Raw genomic sequence first — 23,584 nt, 5'->3', positions numbered from 1 at the left:
AATCAGATCCTGTGAGAACTCACTATCATGAGAACAGCATGGGAGAAACAGCCCCCATGATTCAATTACCTCCACTTGGCCTCTCTTTTGACACATGGGGATTATGGGGATTACAATTCAAGATGAGATTTGGGTGTGGACGAAAAGCCTAACCATATCACCATCCAAGAAGAAAACAGCTTGAGAGCTCTTGGTCTAGGACATGACAAAAGTCACCTACTGAAATTGAAGTTAGCAGATTCACATCTGTATAGCTACATAGATTGTACTAATTTCTTTTACTAAGAAATTATCTCAGTCTCAGTTTTAGCCGAATTCTCAAGATAATTGATTTTAACTACCTTCACTTTCCAAACTATGATACCAGGTCACTGATGCAAGGCTTACAAAATCTTGTGACCATTAGTTGACCTCTCTTGTGTCATTGGAGACATTGAGAGATGAGATGTCAACCACCACCTGTGGAGGTCTCTCTTGCAGACCCTGACTTAACAATGGATGAATGAATGCACTCTCACATCTGGTTCAGTGATTCAAATGGGTTAGGGATGGGTCATCAGTGGCCTTTGGAGGGTGAAATGCGGCCATTTGACCAAGAGCCCCTGTACATCCACACATTTATTCAGTAAATATTTCACAACAAAGGTTCTAAGTCAACACACTTGTGGATAATTAACATGGTTAAAAGAGTGGTTTTATGAATGATAAAAGCTTTAGGTTCCAGGCCCAGAGTAAACACTATTAACTACTATTAACCAGTAATTCCCCTTTGATCTCCCCCTGAGAGGACCATCCAGCCCAAAGCTTACATAAGTAAACAGTTAGAGAAAAAGGGATGTGGGGTCTTTGGCCTTTTCGGTCTTCCAAAAGGTTTGAGACTAATCTATAACTTTCCCTAATATTTTCCTAATATTTTGCCAGCCACTGCTAGTGAATTCCAACAGAGGGAGGCTGAGAGAGGCAGATTATAAGGGCTTTAAAAAAACCATGGCTGATGCTTTAATGAGGCTAAAAACGTATGAGTCATGCCTTTTATGATTTCAGCCCATGGGAGAAAAATAAGATCCCCTCTTCCTTCTCATCACATGTAGGAGAGATGGTGCTCCGTCTCCAAGCACCAAGGATATGTCACCCTCTCCAAGTGGTTCCAATGAGGTTGATAGGTCCACCAGGCTTAGGGACATGGTGGGCAGGTGTCTGATCCTTGACTCATGGTTGACTCGTGTTCTGCCTGCTCATGGAGCAAAGAGATGTGTCCTTGGGACAAAGAAGGCACATGGATTTCTCAGGAAGCTCATAGGGACCCAGGAGAGAGAGAGAGAGAGAGAGGAGGGGGAGGGGGAGGGGGAGAAACAAAAGAGAGAAAAAGAGTGGTAGCACCAGGATGCCTTAAATCCTGCCCAGAAGGATCTCTAGGACTCTGGAGACCTCTACAGAGTGGATCACCAGGTGCCTCGGATTGACAGAGGCATCTTAAGCCACCAACCTGCATCACAGAATTGCAAACAAGAGATTCCTACCTAGTTGCAGGGGTGGGGAAGAAGGCAGTGCACAGCTCCTTCCATTGTCCCATAAGACCTCTCCATCAGGACCTTGTCTATCTGTTCACCCTCACCAGTTTCTGGCTTCATGAGGCCACACCACCCCACTTCCTGCTGCCCTTCAAACACAAGATTGCCTCTGCTACCATCTGTCTTCTCGAGCCAACTGTAAGCTCCCTGCAGACAAGGCCTACATCGTTCAAGCCTGGATCAGGGTGCTCAGTCACTAATGGTCACGCGAAAAAGTGAAGAGTGAGTGAAGCAGGGACTGCTGCGTGGGAAAGTTGAGTAGGCTGGAAATGGGTGGTCCCCGCGGCGTCTTCCACCCGGGACCCCGGCCGTGTCCGCTTTAGCAGCCTGGCTCCTCCTGGGTCGGAAGGAAGCAGAGACCCGGGGTGCAGCGCAGGCGCCCGGAGGGAGGAGGGGAGGATGGAGGGGAGGGAGGAGGGGAGGAGGGGAGGATCGCCCACCCCAGCCCCAGCCCGGCCCCACCTCCAGGCAGCTCGGGGTCGCCAGGCGGCGGTATCCAGGCAACGGCCGAACACAGCCGCGGGCTGGACGCTGACGCTGCCAACCTGAGGCCGGCGGACTCCGACTGGGCCCTGGGCGGGCGGGAAGGACCTCGGCCAAGGCTGGGGCGCAGACCGAGGCGGCATGGAGGACGAGGAGGAGGAGGAGACCACCCAGTCCACGCTGCGGGGCAAGCCCAGGCCGCTGCCCGTCTCGGCGCTTTCCGCCTTCAGCTACATCCCGCCGCGGCGCCTGGACCCCAAGGAGTACAGCTACTACTACCGCCAGGCGCGGGTGAGGACCGCGGGCGGGGCGCAGGGCTGGGAGGCGGGGCAGGCGCGGGCGGCCGCGGAGGGGAGGGGAGAGGGGATCACTCCTTTGGAGGGGTCCTGGGGGCGGGGCTTACCCTCGGGGAGAGGGGTGTGGGGGCGGGGCTCACCTTAGGGGAGGGGCTCTGGGGGCGGGGCTCACCTTAGGGGCGGGGGACTTCGGGGTGGGGCCCCCCTTAGGGGAGAGGAATGGGGCGGGGCTCACTGTAGGGGACTGGGCCTGGGAGCCGGGATGCGCGGCCGGTGACTGGCGAGGGGATCACAGAGTGGAGGGTACCTGGGAGGGGCTGCAGCGCTAGGGTTTGGGGATACAGCTCACAGCGTGGAGGGACCCTACAGGAGGAGCGCACCTTCGGGCAGGGACCCTGGGGGCAGGGCTTCACTTCCAGGGGTGGGTTCCGAGGGGCAGGGCTGGACAGCCTGTGGAGGGGGCCGGGTGGGAGCAGTCGGAGACGAAGGGGGCGCGGCACGGTCAGCTGGGGAGACAGGCTGGGCGAGCTCCCATCATGGCACCTGGACCCCAAAGAGTACAGCTAAGGCGACCACCAGTGCCAGCTGAAGCCTTGGAACGAGGGAGGAGCTGGGGGTGCGAGTGGATGTCTCAGCTGGGACCAGGGGCTGAGGGTCGCGGGAATGCTCAGCTGGGACCCGGTGCTCTTCCGGGAAGGGAGCGGGAGCCACTAGGTGTCAGGATCCCTCAAAAGCACAGTGGCTTTGCCAGAACAGCAGGGCGCTCCTTCTGCCCAGGTTCTGCAGGGGATCGCGGGAAGCTGGGGCCGCCCAGCGGGTCTTTCTGCAGGTCTGTCTGCGGCAGGCCCAGGGTAGCAAGGAAACAAGGCCTTGCCGCCGGGACTACGCCCGGATGGTCCAGGGCGCGAGAAACCCGCCGCCTTCCTGCAAACCGAAGACCAGGAGGAAGAGCTGGCGAGCCGCCTGCAGGGAGGGCTGGACTGAGAGTGGTCACTCTGTTCTGTCCTGGCCCCAGTGGTCCGTGCCCTTCCTGGGATGGGCTCTGCGGGTCTGCGAAGGCCACCTCCCACCAGCGGCCAAAGGAGCAAAAAGTAGCAAATTCAAAGCCAGCTGAGGGTCATCTACTCCTTTCTTCTCACCATTGTTCCTAAATGTCTCCAGTATGTCTTGCTCAGGATATAGAGGCAGGGGCCTCATTGCTGAAAAGGAGCGTTCATTGGGGACCCTCAGCCTGCGAGCATAACTGGGACAGGCCTTTCTAATTCTAGTTGTCCTAGTGGCTTGAGTGGCTAGAGAAGTGGCTATAGATTAGCCAGGTGTCTGGGGGGAAGGAGATCTTTCCCTTTTGGTGTATAAGGTATTACCATAAAATGCATCCTTCCTTTTCCCTCTCCCGCCCCCACAATCCTAGACCCCAAGTGAAGCCCCCTTCTGATTGGGTCGGCACACATTGGCCCGCATGCCACACATAAAGTGTAGGCACTCGTGGACAGCTTCACCAATGGAAGCAATCGTGTTTTTAGTTTAGACAACTGCTGTCGGTTGAATTGTGTCCCCTTGAAATTTATGTTTTGGAGTCCTAATCCCCAATATATTAGAAGGTGAACTTATTTGGAGATGGAATTTTACAGAGATAATCAAATTAAAATGAAGTCATTAGGATGAGCCCTGTTCTAGTATGACTGGTGTCCTTGAGAAAAGGGCAACTTTGGATATAGAGGCAGACATGCATGTGTTAGTCCTTTCTCACACTGCTAATAAAGACATACTCAAGACTGGGTAATTTATAAAAAGAGGTTTAACTGACTCACAGGTCAGCATGGCTGGGGAAGACTCAGGAAACTTAAAATCAGGGTGGAAGGGGATGCAAACATGTCCTTCTTCATATGCCAGCAACAAGAAGAATGAGCGCCCAATGAAGAAAAAAGACTCTTATAAAACCATCAGGTCTAGTGAGAACTAACTCACTATCAGGAGGACAAGATGGGAGAAACTGCCCCCAAGATTCAGTTGTCTCCACCTGGTCCCTGCCAGGACATGTGGGAATTATGGAAACTACAATTCAAGATGAGATTTGGGTAGGGACACAGCCAAACCATATCAGGGAGGATGATGTAAAGGGATAGAGGGAGAAGACAGCTGCCTACAAGCCTCAGGGAAAGACCTGGAATGGGGCATTCCTTCACAGCTGACTGCTTGATTCCATACTTCTGGTGCCAGAACTGTGAGACAATGAATTCTGTTGGTTAAGCCACCTCATCCATGGTACTTAGTTTGTGCAGCCACAGCTGACAAATACAGCTGCCATAAACCTTAGCTGGCTGCCAGGAGGATCTCTGGTATCTGATAGCTCCTCTCTGCTTGGCCTTTAGCAATATGCAAAGACATGGGGGAAAGGGACATTTGCAATCAGATCTGTCTCTGCAGCCCTGTTTGCCTGTTCTCCCAGGCGTGACTATCCACTGGATATTAAGACAGGAGTAAGGACATGAGGGGATGATAAGTTCCCAATCTCATTGCCTCCAGGGATGTCAGTTTTTTCCTCCTGGGAGCAATATGTTTTGAAAGAACTGTTACCTATACATAATTTCATTTATTAAATGAATTTTACATTTTAAATATTTAATACTCATGTGACTGCCAATAAATTCATGATTAATGCATAGCAGTATAGCACAGCATGAGATAAGCAGCTGAGAAAGTATTGAGTCTTGTTAAGTTGTTCTATGTTGTTTTGTAAAGAGGAAATAAAATTCTTCTGACTGTTGGACAGAATAAAAACATTGGTAGTATGTCACTTTTGAGGGGTCCTGTAAATAAGATAAAATATACAACTGGGGGCACCAGGAAAAAGAGCAGAACCCCCATCCCCTGTGGGCCAGTTACTGCCTAGGGAAAGGTGGTGGAATTGAGCCTGGCAGGCCCAGCTCATTCTTATATTTACTAGTCCAATAAACAGCTCCACCTCCCTGGGACCAAACTAACCAAAAGGCAGAGAGATGGCCGAGGTGTGAAGTGACAGGGACTCCATCACTTGGAAAGAGGTCATTTGGGAGTGGGCCGGAAATCTGTCCCTTTAATGCAAGGGTCAGTAAACTGAGGCTCCTTGGCCAAATCTGGCCAGCTGCTTATTTTAATGAATAAAGTTTGACTGGAACACAGCCTCACACCTATGTGTTTAGTGTGTCTATGGTTACCCCAGAGAGGTGTGTAGATTTGGCAGAGACCATGTGACCTGGAAAGGCTAAAACAGTTACTACTTGGCTCTTTACAAGAAAAGCTTTCCACCCCCTGCTCTAATGTATCACTACCTTCTGGAAGGTAGGTATGGAACTTAAAACAAATTAGTGCAAAGTGGATTTTTGAAAAAAAAAATTTTTTTTCCATGTAGTTTGGATAGCTGAGGTCACAAATTCAAGTCCTGAGGCCTTTAGTACCACGCAAAAGAAAGTAATGCAACACAAATGTCAACATCTGAATTAAAACAGCCTTGAAGGCAACAAGAATAACAAAAAAACATTTTGAAGCCCATTTGACAAATAGCTACCAACAGTAATAATCCACTTCTCGGGATGTTATGAACTGGCATTTAATCAGCTGGCATTTAATAGGACCAAAGAACCAGAGTCTCTGACCTGGAGACTGTTTGGAATAAAGAGGGTGAATTCTGTATCACAGGTTTGCTAGAGGACTCAGTTAAACCTAAATTTACTGCAAATAATTTCAGACCCTAATTTGGAAGGCCAAGGAGGGTGGATCTCTTGAGATCAGGAGTTCAAGACTAGCCTAGCCAACATGGTGAAACCCCATCTCTACTAAAAATACAAAAATTAGCTGGGTGTGGTGGCACATGCCTGTAGTCACAGCTACTCAGGAGGCTGAGGCAGGAGAATCACTTGAGCCAAGGAGGTGAAGGTTGCAGTGAGCCAAGATCATACCACTGCACTCCAGTCTGGGTGACAGAGCCAGACTTCATCTCCAAAATAATAATAATACAAGCTGAGTAGTAGAAACAGTATAGAACTAATTCTTAAGCAATGCTGTGGTCTGAAAATTTGCTTTCCCCCAAAATACATATGTTGAAATCACAACCCCCAAAGTGACAGTATTAGGAGGTGGGCCTTTGGGAAGTGATGAAGACATGAAGGTGGAGCCCTCGTGAATGGTATTATCACCCTTGTTAAAGGGACCCCAGAGAGCTCTGTTGCCCCTTCCAGCATGTAAGGGCACAATGAGAACGTGCCATGTAGCAACCATAAAATGTTCCCTCACTAGACACCAAATCTGCCAGCGCCTTGATCTTGGACTGCCCAACCTCAAGAACCTCGAAAAATAAATGTCTGTTGTTTGTAAATCACCCAGTGTATAGGTATTTTGTTATAGCAGTGTGATGGGACTCTTCTGTTTAGTTTATTTCTGTGTGACACACACAGTGTGTGTACTGATTAGTTAGTAGCACAGGCTGAGTAATCCTAGGTAAAAATATTGGCTCCATGTTGACCAGCCATGTGGACTTGCCACACTACACACACGCTGTTCCATTCTGCCCACCTTTAAGGCAAATGGTGCCAACTTCGTAGAGCTCTTATATGAATGACTTTAATTAATCAATGCAAAGTGGCACATAGTAAGCCCAATGTAAGTATAGCTGTTATTATTATTTGCTTTTGCTGGCGATTATTAGAGCTGCTTTTCACTAAGTGCTGGGTTCCAGTGGCAAATCTCATATCCCTGATCCTCGTTTGCTGTAAGAAATTAATACAAGTGAAGGCAAAATGTGAGTGTCAATCTGTGACTTCTAATCTTCTAAAGCAGCTCACTTCAGGGAGCCCATATAGTGGATTCACTGAAGGCTGCACACTTATTTAAAGCCCCAGTAATGCCTCCAAATCGTAAAACAAATTTGACCTCTAAAACTGCTGGCAAAAATGTGATTGGCTTCTGTACTGCTCCCTAGGGAGTTCTAGTAGCATGGGCTTTGCCCATAAAATATGGTTCCTGTGGCAGCAAAGCAGATTCTGTTCAATGGTGTTTTCCAATTACTTTTTTCTTCTTCTGCCTTGTGCAGCATTTCTGCTGCAAAATGAAAAAGCAGAGTCAGACCCTTTTATGAAGGTTTTGATTAAATTTTTCAAAGTCAAAGAGCTGCATTAAAAAAAGTTATAAGTGGTTTTAGAACTGCTTTCCCTCATGCTGAGGGAGCTTGTGGATAGCTCTGTCCTGAGTGAGGCTTTGCTGTAAAGGCCCCACCTTAGGTTTGGTGGTATTAGCTGGCTTTCCTTCTCTATATATGGTAGAGACGGAAGCTGACTGTTTCATTATGCATCAAGGACTCTACCTCCCTGAACACTGAATATTCCTTTGCCAAGTGCAGCCAAGCACGTTATACAGGTGCATGTTGATATGGTTTAGCAATATGTCCCCACCCAAATCTCAGCTCCAATTGCAACCCGCACGTGTTGAGGCAGGTATTAGGTGGGAGGTTATTGGATCATGGGGCAGTTTCCCCCATGCTGTTCTCATGAGAGTGTGTGAACCCTCAGGAGATCCAATGGTTTAAGAGTGGCACTTCCCCTTTTGCACTCTCCCTCTCACCCACCACCATTTGAAGAAGGTCTTTGCTTCCCCTTTGTCTTCTGCCATGATTGTAAGTTTCCTAAGGCCTCCCCAGCCATGCAGAATTTTGAGTCAATTAAACCTTTTTTTCTTTATAAATTACCCAGTCTTAGGCAGTTCTTTATAGCAGATTGAAAATAGACTAATACACATGTTAACTGTTCAGAGCCACAAAGGGGAATCTCTGAAGTGCCTGTCAGTATACAGACAGTGCTCAATATGAGCCTCTCTGGGTCCTCCCTAGGGAGCCTCTCCCTTAGGAATCAAGCACCTTTACCACACACACTCAGCCACTCCAAGGGAGATGTCTGGGGAGGGTGAACTCAGTTCTGTTGCTGGCCTAACTGTCAATATCTAGGCAACTCTCCATTATCCAGCAGACTTTTAAACTCACATGCCTTTCCAAAAGGATTTGTACTAGCCCAATTAAATTATGAGCTCCTCGCATGAATACTTCATTTTCTCTCTCTATTTTTATCCTTTTGCCAATTAGTATCTAATCTACTAAGCATTTTCCTTAGTTACCTTGTTGTTTTCTCCTGTGAGCTTTGTGAGGGAAAAGATTTACCTTTATCACAGCTATGTCTTCAGCAAACGAAAGAGTGCCTATCTCACAGTTGGCACTCCATAAATGTTGCATGAACAAATGAGGAATGAATAATTGGAAAGCCACATTTTTAAAATAAAGGGATAAGTCACTGATTTACAAAACTAGCTTCTTGGACTAAATAGGGGTTTCTGTTTGGATCACCTGCTGCTTTGGTTATCCTTGTCCTCGTTCACCTCCTCTGGTATCGTCAATGGCAGTGGGCTATGGTTTCTCCTCTCACTTTGCTAGCTGCATTTTTCGCTATGCTGTGACCTGCCCCTGGAAAACTCAAGGCTTGGGGGAATGGAGCTGAACGTCTTCCTCCAGAGCCGGTAGCTCTTTAAAAAGGGGTTGGTTGGGAGGCTGAGCCCAAGGCCCAGTTTCTCTTGCAAACCCATCTGTGAGGGAGGAATGAGTGAAAGGGGAGGCAGGCAAGTTCTGGCAGAGACCTTTCACATGGAATGAAATACCAGGAGTGAGGAATCCATGTTCCTGTAAATCAAAACTCCCATGTGAGCATGTGCTCTGTATCTTCATTGAGTGCATGTTTGTAGTGATATGCATCTAATGTCTTTTATACAAGAAAATATTCACACACAGATCACACAAATGTAGACACATATATTTGCAGCTTGCCCTCTTCATTTATCAATATGTCTTAGTTTTTCAAAATCACTCTGTTTTTAAAAATTATACTTTAGGTTCTGGGGTACATGGGCAGATCATGCAGGATTGTTGCATAGGTACATACATGGAAAGGTGGCTTGCTGCATGCATCCCTCCTTCACCTATATCTGGCATTTCTCCCCATGTTATCCCTCCCCACCCCCAACTGTCCCTCCCCTAGCCCCCCCAACAGACCCCAGCGTGGGATGCTCCCCTCCCTGTGTCCATGTATTCTCATTATTCAACAGCCGCCTATGAGTGAGAATATGTGGTGTTTAATTTTCTATTCTTGTGTCAGTTTCCTGCGAATGATGCTTTCCAGATTCATCCACGTCCCTATGAAGGACACCAACTCATTGTTTTTTATGGCTGCATAGGTGTATATGTGCCACATTTTCCTTGCCCAGTCTATCATTGATGGGCCTTTGGGTTGGTTCCAGGTCTTTGCTATTGTAAACAGCACCTCAATGAACATATATGTGCATGTGTCTTTATAATAGAACTATTTATAATCTTTTGGATATATACCCAGCAATAGAATTGCTGGGTCAAATGGAATTTCTATTTCTAGGTCCTTCAGGAATCTCCACACTGTCTTCCACAATGGTTGAACTAACTTACACTCCCACCAACAGTGTAAAAGTGTTCCTATTTCTCCACAGCCTCTCCAGCATCCGTTGTCTCCAGAGTTTTTAATGATCGCCAACTGACGTGATGTGGTATCTCAATGTGGTTTTGATTTGCATTTCTCTAATGACCAGTGATGATGAGCATTTTTTCATGTTTGTTTGCCTCATGTATGTCTTCTTTTGAAAAGTATCTGTTCATATTCTTCGTCCACTTTTTAAAGGGCTTTTTTTTTTTTTTCTTGTAAATCTATTTTAGTTCTTTGTAAATTCTGGATATTTAATCTTTGTCAGATGGGTAGATTGCAAACATTTTTTTCCCATTCTGCTGGTTGCCGGTTCACTCTAATCATTGTTTCTTTTGCTGTGCAGAAGCTCTGGAGTTTAATTATATCCCATTTGTCTATTTGGCTTTTGTTGCCAATACTTTTGGTCTTTTTGTCACAAAGTCCTTGCCTATGCCTATGTCCTGAATGGTTTTGCCTAGGTTTTCTTTTCTTTTAGGGTTTTTATGGTGTTAGGTCTTACATTTAAATCTTTAATCCATCTGGAGTTAATTTTAGTGTAAGGTGTCAGGAAGGGGTCCAGTTTCTGTTTTCTGCACATGGCTAGCCAGTTTTTCCAACACCATTTATTAAACAGGGTATCCTTTCCCCATTGCTTGTTCTTGTCAGGTTTGTCAAAAATCAGATGGTTGTAGATGTGTGGTGTTGCCTCCGAGGCCTCTGTTCTGTTCCATTGGTCTCTATCTCTGTTTTGGTACCAGTGCCATGCTGGTTTGATTACTGTAGCCTTGTAGTATAGTTTGAAGTCAGGTAGCGTGATGCCTCTGGCTTTGTTCTTTTTGCTTAGGATTGTCTTGGCTATGCAAGCTCTCTTTTGGTTCCATATGGAGTTTAAGGTGGTTTTTTACAGTTCTGTGAAAAGGGTCATAGGTAGCTTGATGGGGATAGCATTGAATCTATAAATTACTTTGGGCAGTATGGCCATTTTCACAATATTGATTCCTCCTAACCATAAACATGGAATGTTTTTCCATTTGTTTGTGTCCTCTCTTATTTCTTTGAGCAGTGGTTTGTAGTCTCCATGAAGAGATCCTTTACATCCCTTGTTAGTTGTATTCCTGTGTATTTTATTCTCTTTGTAGCAATTGTGAATGGCAGTTCGTTCTTGATTTGGCTCTCTGTTAGTCTGCTATTGGTGTATAGAAATGCTTGTGATTTCTGCACATTGATTTTGTATCCTGAGACTTTGCTGAAGTTGCTTATCAGTTTCAGGAGATTTTGGGCTGAGACGATGGGGTCTTCTAAATATACAATCATGTCGTCTGCAAATAGAGACAATTTGACTTCCTCCTTTCCTAACTGAGTACGCTTTATTTCTTTTTCTTGCCTGATTGTTCTGGCTGAAATTATCCCCTTTTAAGGAGTATAAGCAAGTGACACAAGAAAAGAGACAGCATTTTTCCCAGTAGCTTTGATCAAGAGAAACATGAAAATTAAATTTGAGTTTCAGCTCCTGTGGATTCCTGTTTCTTCCTGAGTTGTGAATTGCTGGGCTGGTGGTGGTGGGGTGAGTAGGAAGCTGGTATCAGTGGAGGAGGAAAAACAATTGACTCCACAATCACCAAATTTCCAATGGGCGACAAGTTGAGCACATAGGTGAATGCAGAACTCTCTGAATCAGAGCACTCTTAGAATTTGACACAGACACAAGATCAGAGGGAAGAATAATTTTGACTTCCGTCGAATGGCAAAATATCTAGATTACTTGAAAATTTGTAAGAGTTTCTAAAACTTGTGATATTAACATACCAGGAGAAGACACAGAATCTTTTTCACAGGAAAAAACAAGAACCCAAAGGGAATAGTTGAGTATTCTCTTTTCAGAAAAACCTGACATTGTGTCCTTGACAAGCAACAGTCCTCTGAGATACAGAATTTTGAATGCTGTTAAAATTAATGAAAATGTCCTCATTAAGCTTCACACAACACCAGACCTCTAAGGAAATGCACTGGATTTATCAGAAGTAAATTCAGGCCCTCATGAATCAAAGGAAACTTTGGATCACTTTGGGGATTTTTAGTTTTAAAAGTAGGTTGTTTATCTCTGGACAAGCAAACTGACAGGAAGCCTCAAGTTGAGAGGCTTTGAGAGGTTGCAGTTCTGTGGGTTCTGAGGACAGGAAATTAGGTAGGCCACATATAGGTTGACTAGCATATGAGACAAGGTGGCTAGGATGTGCTGTGGAAACGCTTCCTAAACTGGAAGAGACTCAACTCACGGTGTGCTGGAGCTGGCTTGTATGACTCACAAAAGCCAACTTTCAGCATTTCTTCTAAGCTTTGCATTTAATTGCTATCCTAAAATTGACCATGATTGGAGTATTTGCACCACAGAAATCATCAAACACTACAAATCAGATATTTTTTTTTTCTCCAGAAAGTGGGTTGTTAATCAGGTGTACCAACAGGCTTAACATAATAACCATGACATCATAAGGGCTTATTTTTTTCTCATGCACAGCCCGACACGTATGTTTCTCCCAGGAGGCTTTTAGTGCAATTTCTTGGAAACCCAAGTGCCTTCTTTTTCATGGTTTCACTATTGCTAGGACTTGGGAGTTCTTAGGACTTTAGAGTCATTTGTTGGATGCTCTGAATTTATCAGCCAGTGACTGGGGAGAGAGGGCTTGGAGGACTGCCTGGAAGTTTTTTATGGACCACGACTAGAAGTAGTACTCACTGGAGTCACCCACATTCCTGGCCCCAACTTATTTGTGAGGAAAACCGGTAAATGCATCTTCTGCTTGTTCTGGAAGAGGTAGTATGTGTGATGAGCGCATAGCATCACCCCTGCCACAATGACATGACAAAAGGTATTTTTTTCTCATTTTTTTAATCTCTTATAGAACTTACTGGTTTAACCTTATGGTGGAGAGTAAATTAATGCTTTAAATGATCTGAAAGGGAGGAGAAAATAAAGGACCAGGGCCACAGTTTGCTCAAAACCTTACACCAGTTATTTGTGTGAGAGCGTGTGTAACTTCTAGGAGTAAGAGTGCTTCACAGATTTGGAGGAGTCATGGGCATAGTGGCTACTTCTCACCAAGTGTGTTTGCCTGGGCTGCTATAAAATGTACCACAAACTTGGTGGCTTAAAACAACAGAAATTTCTCTCTCTCTCTCTTTTTTTTTTTTGAGACAGAGTCTCACTCTGTCACCAGACTGGAGTGTACTGGCACAATCTCAGCTCACTGCAATCTCCCAGGTTCAAGCGATTCTCCTGCCTCAGCCTCCCAAGTAGCTGAGGCTACAAGCACATGCCACCATGCTCAGCTAATTTTTGTATTTTTAGTAGAGATGGGGTTTCACCATGTTGGCTAGGATGGTCTCGATCTCTTGACCTTGCGATCTGCCCACCTTGTCCTCTCAAAATGCTGGGATTACAAGCATGAGCCACCGCACCTGGCTAGAAATTTCTTCTTTTAGTTTTGGAGGCTAGAAGCCTGAAATCAGCGTGTTACCAGGAATTTTTTTTTCTAATTTCCAACTTTTAATTTGTGAAGGATATGCAGATTTGTTACATATGTAAACATGTGCCATGGTGGATTGTACAGATCATCCCATCACTCAGCTTTTAAGCCCAGTATCCACTAGCTATTCTTCCTGATCTCCCTCCTCTCACCTCCCGTCCTCTGATAGGCCCCAGTGTGTGTTGGGACCCTGCAATGTGTCCCTGTATTTTGAACATTTAGTCCTTACTTATAAGTAAGAACATGAGGTATTTGGTTTTCTGTTCCTGCGTTAGTTTGCTGAAGATAATGGCCTCCAGCTCCATCTATGTCCCTGCAAATGACATGATCTCGTTCCTTTTTATGGCTGCATAGTATTCTATGGTGTATATGTACCACATTTCATTTATACAGTCTATTATTGATGGGTGTTTAGGTTGGCTCCATATCTTTGCTATTGTCAGTAGTACTGCAATGAAAATACATGTATATGTGTCTTCATAATAGAATGATTTATATACCTTTGGGTATATACCCAGTAGCGGGATTGCTGGGTCCAATGGTATTTCTGCCTCTAGGTCTTTGAGGAGTCACCACGCTGTCTTCCACAACGGTTGAATTCATTTATACTCCCACCAACAGTGTAAAAGTTTTCCCATTTCTCCACATCTCACCAGCGTCTGTTGTTTTTTGACTTTTCAATATCCATTCTGACTGGTGTGAGATGGTATCTCATTGTGGTTTTGATTTGCATTTCTCTAATGATCAGTGATATTGAGCTTTTTTTTTCATATGTTTGTTGGTTACATGTATGTCTTTTGAGAAGTGTTTGTTCCTGTCCTTTGCCCAATTTTTAATGGGGTGGTTTTTTTCCTTGTAAATTTAAGTTTCCTGAAGATGCTGGATATTAGACGTTTGTCAGATGCATTGCTTGCAAAAATTTTCTCTTATTCTGTAGGTTGTCTGTTTACTCTGTTAATAGAGTCTTTTGCTGTGCAGAAGCTCTTAAGCTTAATTAGATACCATATGTCAATTTTTGCTTTGTTGCAATTCAGCAGTATTCGCTCCTTCTAGGGGCTGTGAGGGACGGCTCCATTCCAGGCCTCTTTTCTTGGCTTGCTGATGGCCATCTTTTCCCAGTGTCTCTTCACATCATCTTCCTTCTGCACATTTCTGTGTCCAAATTTCCCCTTTCTTTTTTTTTTTTTTTTTTTTTTTTTTGAGACAGAGTCTCACTCTGTAGCCCAGGCTGGAGTGCAGTGGCGTGATCTTAGCTCACTGCAATCTCCACTTCCTGGGTCCCAGTTCAAGCAATTCTCCTACCTCAGCCTCCTGAGTAGCTGGGATTACAGGCACATGCCACTATGCCAAGTTAATTTTTGTATTTTTAGTAGAAACAGAGTTTCACCCAGGTCTGGTCCTGAACTCCTGACCTCGTGATCCGCTAACCTCAGCCTCTGAAAGTGTTGGGATTACAGGTGTGAGCCACCGTGCCCTCCCAATTTCCCCTTTCAATAAGGACATCAGTCATATTAGTTCGGCGGTCTACCCTACTCCAGTGTGATCTCATCTTAATTAATTCTTCAATTACCTTATTTCAAATATGGTCACATTCAGAGTTCCTGGGGGTTAGGACTGCAACACTGGAATGCTTGGAGGACACAAGTCAGCTGATCACATCCCGAGAGGTTGTTCCGCAGTGGTTCTCACCACAGTAGTGGGGTGCGGTCACCCGTCTCACCTTCAGTCACCTGTACCTCCTACCCGTGGCATAAGCAATTGCTCATCATTCATTCTTTTCTGCTACTGTATTTTGAGTTTTCCATTTATTCCATTTGTATTTTTCTGTGGTTCATAACTAATGGGCTAGCTTCTCTTCTCAGTCTGTGGTCTTTTTTAAGGCAGGGACTCCCCATTCTGTTCTGGAGTCTGACATAGTGTCTTGCACAATAGTAGGCTTAATGCGCTGTGTAGGTTGAAAACTGTAGGCCTCCACTCTACTCATGGCATGTGCCCAGGCCTGTGGTCCACAGTGATTTCTCAGGATCGGGGTGGAGGTCACTGTGAGGGAAACTGAGGTAGGTGACCAAGCACCAGGACCAGGCTAAGCCCATGCAACATTTTAACAATATTCAAACACAATGGGAGAGATCACAAGGTAAAAAACGGACATTTTCTGTTTTGCTTTGTTTCTTTTTGAAGCAACATCATCTGTGAAGTAGAGGTAATTCCTTGAGGGATTTTAATGGCAAAATTTCAGAAGCTCTGTCTTGTGATAGCATCTAAATCCCAATTGGTTTTTATTAATATCATTTTGCTTCAAGCCATACAGGAATAAAATGAAAATAGAATAAAGATTAATAATTAAAATCCAAGAAAAAGACAGATTTTCAGTTTGATTAGGTATTAAAAATGGATAGTCACGTTTCATAGTGAGGGTGCCTGCCTGCAAATGATTTTTTTTTTAAGTCCTTCATTTTCAATGATAGAAAAATTCAACTTTACTCTGGAAAGTTCTGAATATGCAAAATCTGCACAAAAATAAAAAAAAATAAGCTTCCTAAGATTCTGATCATTCCACACCCACAAGCAGTAAGATTCCTAGTAAACACTAAGATGTGGAAGACTGTTGGCAACGAATCCAGGAACTGTGAGGCAGGCATGGCTGCTCAGAGTGGTTACTTTGATAATGTTTTAGGAGACCTGATTAGAATGAGAAGAAATAAGCTTCTTCCATATAGGGAATACAATGAACAGTTCCTTTCTCATTCCGATAACAGTGATTGCATTCTCATTTCTATTCTTAAGTCCATTCTTCCTTCTTGAGAGTTTTTCTCCCGGAATAATCCAGGCACCTCAGTGGGGGCTCCTCGGTTCTGGAGGGTTGAGCCTGATTAAAAGTACTGTGCAGAAGAAAACACAAGCCTAGGCAGTTCCTGGAGGATCTGTTTTCCTTGCTGTTGGTGCTGCCCACTCTGGGGGGCTGTCCCTCAGACCTGGGTGATATGGTTTGGCTGTGTCCCCACCTAAGTCTCAAACTGTAACTCCCACCATTCCCACGTGTCATGGTAGGAATCTGGTAGGAGGTGACTGAATTATGGGTGTGGGTCTTTCCTGCGCTGTTCTTGTGAATGAGTCTCATGAGATCTGATGGTTTTAAAAAGGGGAGTTCTCCTGCACAAGCTGTCTCTCTGCCGCTGCCATGTAAGAAGTGCCTTTTGCCTTCTGCCATGATTGTGAGGCCTCCCTAGGCACGTGAAACTGTAAGTCCATTAAACCTCTTTATTTTGTAAATTGCAAAGTCTTGGGCATGTCTTTATCAGCAGCATGAAAATGGACTAATACACTGGGTGAGGGTGACTGCCCACCTGCAGGAAGCATTATAGGGTTTGAGGGGCCACCAGTCACCTCCACTTTGCCACAAGATTCTCAGGGTGCAGAAGAAGAGAGTGCCTCCTGGTGATGGGTGTAGCTTTCTCCCAGGGGTTCAGTTCTAGAGACTGGGTCTTCATGTTGTGCACTGCAGCTACTCTCCCCAAAACTCATGAAACAGGGTCAGCCAGGTCAGGAGGGATTCCAGAGGCAATGAAACACCTAGATGATGAGAAAAGTCTGGCTACTATTGAATCCCTTAAAATATTGCTTGTATGTGAGGTGGGCTGGGGTGATGGAGATCAGGCTATTGGCTAGCCAGTGGCTCTGAATCTCAAAGGAAAAGTCTGATGGCAATGTCTTTACTCTAGAGAATTTATCCTCCCTCATCCTTGCAGAGTGTGTGGTGCGCGTGGCTTCCTGTGTGTTACTGGGTGGCCCATCCCAAAAAGGTTTGCTTAGCCTCTGCAGGCCAGCAGCAAATCAGCCTCTGCATCAACAGCTGCCTTATGTTATGGATGTTAAAGATATTGAGATTTCTCTATCTTAAAATGGTTTTTTAAAGTTTTCATTTTATTTGATAAGCAACTGTCTAATTTGTATGTAGTCAAAGTAATTGATATTTTCTGACTTTTTCTATTGTTTTTAAGTGTACAAGTTTTCTAATGGGTTTTCTTTTTCTCTTATTTTACTCATCATCCAGAATTTACTTTTGGCTGTACTGCGACGTGAAAACCCAAATAACTAGCCAGTTGTCACAATATTAAATATTGAATGGCTTATCAATTCTCCATTGATTCAGGCTTTTAAACAATCCTATGGGTACATAGCTATATGGTAGACTGCCATCAGGAGACACGAGGGCCAGGGTGGTTTGACGTGAACACATCCAGAAGCTGAGAGTGAAGACAACAATGAGAGATGCTCGTGTCTGGTGAACTCATAACATTGCCAGCACAGGCACAGAGGCAGAAGCCACAGCTCCTGGTTGGAGGTTGTTTCTCTCCTTCAAGCTGATTAGAGTGACTCTGAACTAAGACATGCCAGGATTCCTGCAGTGGCTGGCCAGGTGCCTGACACATGTGGCTGTTGGAATTCTTATGAACCTTAAGGTAATGATTCTTAAAGACTGTGTTGCTTCCTTACTAGATGGCTCATTGAATGAGGACAGTAGCCACGTCTCAGTTATCTTCTAAATTCCCTCAGCAGAAGCACAGCATGTTGCACATGACAGACGATCTGTGAATGATTTGCTAAGGATTGACTGAAGCTACGCTATGCTCTAGTTATTCCATTACTGGCCAGAGTGCCGAGTTCCTGCAGTCAGTGTGAATGGGCATTTTGTGTTTTCCAACAGACTGTATATATGTGTGTCTTATGTCCTTTACACTACCTACTTCCACCTCTGTATCCTCCTGTTGGAAGAAATCATTCTAGGCTCCCTATCTGGGAAAACAAACAAACAAAACTAACCAAGCATAAGCTAGACACCTGCTGCTCCCAAATCCCATAGAGACATGTCTGAGTTTGCTGCAGAAAGATTTAAAGCAGCTGGAATAACATAAATGACAAAGCTGACTTACAAGGTGAAGATTGAAGACCAGCTAACACACACATTCTTTACCAGATACTAGACAAGGAAGATTTTCTTTTGTATTCAGAAGAAGTTGGGATGATAAAATGGAGGTGATACAAATAATAGCTCTGTTAATGGATCATTTTCTAGTACATCAGAGTTGTGTGTGTATGTAAATTATATACACATATATGTGTATATTATATGTAATATGTGTATTCACATATATATATATATATATGGATTACCAAGTGTTACACTTAACACATATGATTAAAGAAAAAATTACATTATCTCTCAAGAGAGGGTTTTGCACATAGAGAGCCTGACTCTTGGCTAGTGTTAGTGTTGGGGAAGCAATACACCAAAATGTGGTGCTTTTACATTCTGATTTTAAGACGAAGCCTCCAGGTCTCTATGACCACCCCCTACCCGTGCCCCCCACTCCTGTCTCTCAATACTTTGTCTCTCCCAAAGCACTGGATGAAGCTGATTTCTAATGTTTCCTTATCTGCCTAAATCTGGACCCACCAAAGAAGAAAACCGTCAGGGTAGCCAGGAGAAAGGAGAATAGACCAAAGTCAGGCAAGCCAGTTTTATGAACCTGCCGGGCTGCTCCACAACAGTCAGAGGAGGCATCGTATTCCTAACATTCTCGCTTCTTAATAGGTAATAGAGGGGGGACGCTGTTCTTGTCCGGCTGCTTCTTGCTGGATGGGGGTGATGTATGGGGAGAGGCTAGATCATAGGGTTGCTGTTCCTGGAACTGTCAGTATTCTTGAAACAGCATTATATTTTGTGTTGTTTCATTGGTGAAAGCTTTAATATGGTCCTGTAAGAACTGGGTGAGGAGTTATAAGAGGCAGGGGCCAAATGCTAGGAGAAGAATAGAAACCAGAGGTCCACCTAGCGGGAGGAGCAGGGTGCTCAACTCCAAAGCTTAGTCCAACAGTTGAAGAGGCGCTGCCTGATTTCAGAAGCTTTTTTATTTAACCATCGACCTGCATCTTGTACTAGTCCTGACTACATTTTTCCCCTAAAAAGGCACACAGCTCTCTTTTTCGGCAGTGAGGAGGTTTAAATTTTCACGGGTTTGGAGTATAACTGCTGCTCGAAAGTCTATTTGGGACTGAAGAATACGACTGGATTCTGCTACGTCTTACCGATTGTCTGAGAGGTCTTGGAGAGGGTGTGCTAGTAGGACAGGGTGGGGACAGATCTGCTATTCCTGTTCCTGTGGCTGCAGTAATTCCAAATCCCATTAGTAGGGGTATCAGCTGCATGGCTCAACGCTGGCAGACTTGAGCTTTGATGGGGACTGGTAAGTTTTGGTTCCCTGGAGCAATGCCTATTTTGGGGCTTAGAAAGACTAGGGTGCAGGTGCCAGTCCAATTAGTAGGGGGGCATAGGTAAGTTGAGGCCCCACACATGAAAAATATGCCTTGGCTGCGGCAGACGGAACTGGTTGTCTATGTTAAAAAGTGTGTGTGAGATTATTGTTCTTCTCCCGTGCTCCTAGGGTGCTAGCTAGGGCAGCTCCAGTAAGCCGCTGAAAAGGGGTTAGTGGGGAAAGGTGAGTGGCTCCCTGTGTTTTGTTTTCCCATTGAAGAAAGAATCATTTTGTATCTACTAAGATTCATTCAGAAGGATGGTTAAATGTGGGTATAAGGAGGCATTTATCAGGGCTGGGGGCTGTGCTGCAAGAGGTCCATGGGTGTATAGTTATGTCTTCCATTGCAAAATCCTCATTGTTTGTTAAGTAGAGACTTACTAACGACTTTAGGGGGTCCTGAAAAGCGGACAGGTGCCTAAATGGAGCGGCCTGGAAGACTTGAAAGTTTTGGTAGTTGGTTGGGGCCTGAAGCTGTAAGGTATAATTGCGCTGATGGGGCTGTAGGTGCCCCAGAGGTAGACCTGAAGATATATTGCCTTGAAAGCAAATTGGGGCTTGGAGAGTTAACTCTGTATTTATGGTTATGAGGCCGTGTATTGTTATTATTGTTTGTATGTTGGGTGGGATTGGAAATATAGGAACGCAGAAGTTGTACTGTGCATTCTGTTAAAGTATTTTTCGTTGTTTTTTTCTGAGATGGGAAACCTGGCTAATGACTGCATGTTTAAGGGCTGGGAGAGGCTTGTACTTTCATATTGGGGATGATAGGTTAATTCGGTAAAAACCTATGTTTTTGCAGTGGCAGGAGTGGCAGTATACGTGTGGCTGACAGGGAGAGGCAGAGCCAGCGGTCTTTTGCTAGGGTTGGGTTGGATTGGTTCAGCAGTGAATGGGTTAAGCTGAGGGTTTTGTAGAGGTAGTTAGGGAGGAGAGGAAGCGGGGGAGGTGCGAAGGTGCTGGGCAGCCACAGGAGTAGGAGGGGCAGACAGAAGAGTGAATAGAAAGGCAAACAGCTGTGTCTCATCTGGGGAGAAGTCTCGCCGAGTGCCTCGGAAAAATAGGTCATTTATCCACTCCAAAGGAGAGTTAAGAATGGGAGCTTAGGGGTAAAACCAGAGATGTCTTTGCAGACAGTGTAGAGGAAGAGGGTAAAGCGGCAGTATAGGCAGGGGCAGGGCGTTTACATTCCTTCAGGGATTTGGGGAGTAAAGAGGAGGGAGACCGCAGCAGGTTGTCCTCGGGAACAGGCCTGAGGCGGAGTTTGCGCTGAGAAGAGAACTGGAGAATCGGCGAGGACGGGGCTGGCGGGTTAGTGGGCACATCAGGAGCTCTTTTTAATCTGGAAAGTTGGTGCCAAGAGACATGTCCTGAGAGTTTAGCTGCAGTGCGGGTTGTGAGAAGAACTTGAAAGGGACCTTCCCGCGTTGGTTTAACGCTTGCTGAGTCAAGAGTTTTCAGAAAGACATGTTCTCCTGGTAGGTCTGGTTGGCGGGGCCTTTGTGGGGCTGTGGGAGGGCTCGGTCTGCTTGTTCATGGAGGAGATGGTGGGTGAGGGAAGTGTTGGGAGGTATTATCCTAGCTGAGTTAAAAGGGGTGTGTTTTGTAAGAGAAAAGGGAGTCCATACATTAACTCCAATGGGCTGAGGAAGGAGGGTGCTTTCGGGCTGGCTCTGATATGGGGACTGGGCTACGGGCAGAAGAGCGGTCCAGGGTTTCTGGATTTCTACAGTGAGTTTGGTTAACTGAGTTTTAAGGATCCCATTTGCCCTCTCAACTTTTCCTGATGAGTGAGGCCGGTATGGGATATGGAGGAGCCACTGGACGCCCAGGGACTGGGAGACTTCTGGGGTGATTTGGGAGATGAAGCTAGGGCCAATGTCTGATTGTATGGAGCACGGAAGAAATATCTAGGAATGATTTCTATTAAAAGAATTTGGGAGACTACTGCAGCTGTTTCTGAGGAGATGGGAAATGCTTCTACCCACCCACAGAAGGTATCAGTAAGAGTAAGAAGAAACTTAGTTCTTTTAACAGGGGGCATATCAGGGAAACAAGCCTGTAGGTGATCAAGGAGTTCAGTACAGGAGTGGGTGGGAGAGGAGGAAGGTACTGGAAGGAGAGGTGCAGGACTGGGGGGAGCGCTTGTGGAGAGGCAGAACTCAGGGTTGTCAAGAAAGAGGGCATGGCGTAGTTGCATACGAGGAGAAAGTGTGTTCTGTGCTTAGGAGGAGAGGAGATCTTGTAGATTATGTGGGCTGCGGACTGTGGTGTCTTGACTGAATGTTAGTTTCTTGCTTTCTAAGGTTAGGGTGGCGGCTGCTGCTAGGGCTCTGAGGCAGGTGGGCGACCTTGTCTAATTGTTTAGATAGATAAGCTATGGGTGTGAAGGAAGGAGGACTTCCTTTTTGTTGGCCAAGGACACCAACGGCTATTCCATGGTTTTTGGCTGTGTAGAGAATGAAGGGCTGAGAGATGTCAGGAAAAGACAGAGCAGGAGCAGTGACGAGGGCAGCTTTAAGTTTGTGGGAGCTAGGGATTACGTTGTGTGAAGGGTTTAGGGGCTCAATGACAGGGCCTTTAGCTGCTTTGTCGAGGGGGCGGGCTAGGAGAGCAAAACTGGGAATCCGTATTCTGAAGAAGCCTGCTAGTCCTAGGAAAGAGAGGATTTCATCCTGTGAGGCGGGTGGCGACAAGCTGTCTATTAGTGCTGCCTGTGCTGAGGTCATCGCTCAGGCCCCGGCGGGAGAGCTGGACCCCTAAGTACGTGACTGTTGGAATGGAGAGTTGTGCTTTGGAGGGGGAGACCCTACATCCTTCATTAGCAAGAAAGTTTAGAAGGGTAATAGTGTGAGTTTGAGAGTCCTCTAGGGAGGGGCTGCAGAGGAGAAGGTTGAGGTTGTTCACGTACCGGAGAGGAGAAGGTTGTCTGCGTACTGGCGTAGCCGGCTAGGGGAGAGGTTTAGAGAGGTGACGTTTTGAGCTAGAGCTTGCCCAGAGAAATGGTGACTATCATCTTTAAAGCCTTGGGGGAGGGCTGTCCAAGTAAGTTGTCTGACCGGAGGGTTTCAGGGTCAGTCCAAGTGAGAGCAAAGAGATCTTGGGAGTCACCATGAAGAGGAATGTAAAAAAGGCACCTTTCAGGTCTATCACAGTGTAACGGGTTGTGTCTGGAGGGATGAGGGAAAGGAGTATGTAGGGGTTGGGCACTACGTGATGGACGGGAAGGACCGCCTGACTGATAGCCCGGAGATCTTGGACCAGCAGATATGAGCCACCGGCCTTTGTGGCAGGGAGTATAGGGGTATTGTATGGAGAAAGAGTCAGCCTAAGGTGGCCTTGCAAGAGGGGTCTGTTGACCACGATTGTAAGCCTGTTAGGTGTGTTCATGAAATGGGATACTGAGAAACATTAGGAAATTTGGAGGGGCCTTTTAGCTGAATTTTGACGGGGTCATGGTGAGCTGCTAGAGAAGGGGCAGTGGTATCCCACACTACAGGATTAACGAGAAGTGGGGAGTGGATATCTTGGGGAGGGGTCAAGGGCTGGCGTGGTGGCAGAGAGGAGTAGGAGAGAATCTGGTTGTGGGGAACAGAAAAAGGTGATGGAAGCTTTGAATTTAGTTTGGAGGTTTTTGCCTACATTGGGGGTAGGGCAATGAGGCATGGTAAGGAAAGAGTGTGAGAAAACAGTATGAAATAGGGAACGAGTACGAGGTCTGGTGGCACGTGGGTGTGAGATGAGTCCGCCAACCCCCACGACTGAGACCTGAGAGGGATGAGTCGGTGCTGAGAATTCAGGCAAAGCTGAGTGTGTGGCCTCGGTATTGATGAAAAAAGAGATCGGCTTGCCTGCTACTAGCAGAGTTGCCCTGGGCTCTGATGC

General features: G+C 45.7%; 1 protein-coding gene across 1 annotated transcript in view; it reads left to right on the top strand.

Annotated features, from left to right (window-relative positions):
• The first annotated feature begins 2,024 nt into the window (after window positions 1-2,024).
• The window catches only part of CUNH5orf49 (chromosome unknown C5orf49 homolog), a 29,741-nt gene continuing 8,181 nt past the window's right edge, over window positions 2,025-23,584 (top strand). Inside the window, exon 1 of the mRNA XM_017496922.2 lies at window positions 2,025-2,345. Coding sequence (XP_017352411.1) covers window positions 2,196-2,345 — 150 coding nt within the window. The 5' untranslated portion in view covers window positions 2,025-2,195. The remainder of the gene's footprint in view (window positions 2,346-23,584) is intronic.

This window comes from Cebus imitator, unplaced genomic scaffold (assembly GCF_001604975.1).
Source record: "Cebus imitator isolate Cc_AM_T3 unplaced genomic scaffold, Cebus_imitator-1.0 Scaffold226, whole genome shotgun sequence".
NCBI lineage: Eukaryota > Metazoa > Chordata > Mammalia > Primates > Cebidae > Cebus > Cebus imitator.
The sequence above is the reverse complement of the archived record's forward strand: the minus strand, read 5'-3'. Positions and strand labels throughout refer to the sequence as shown.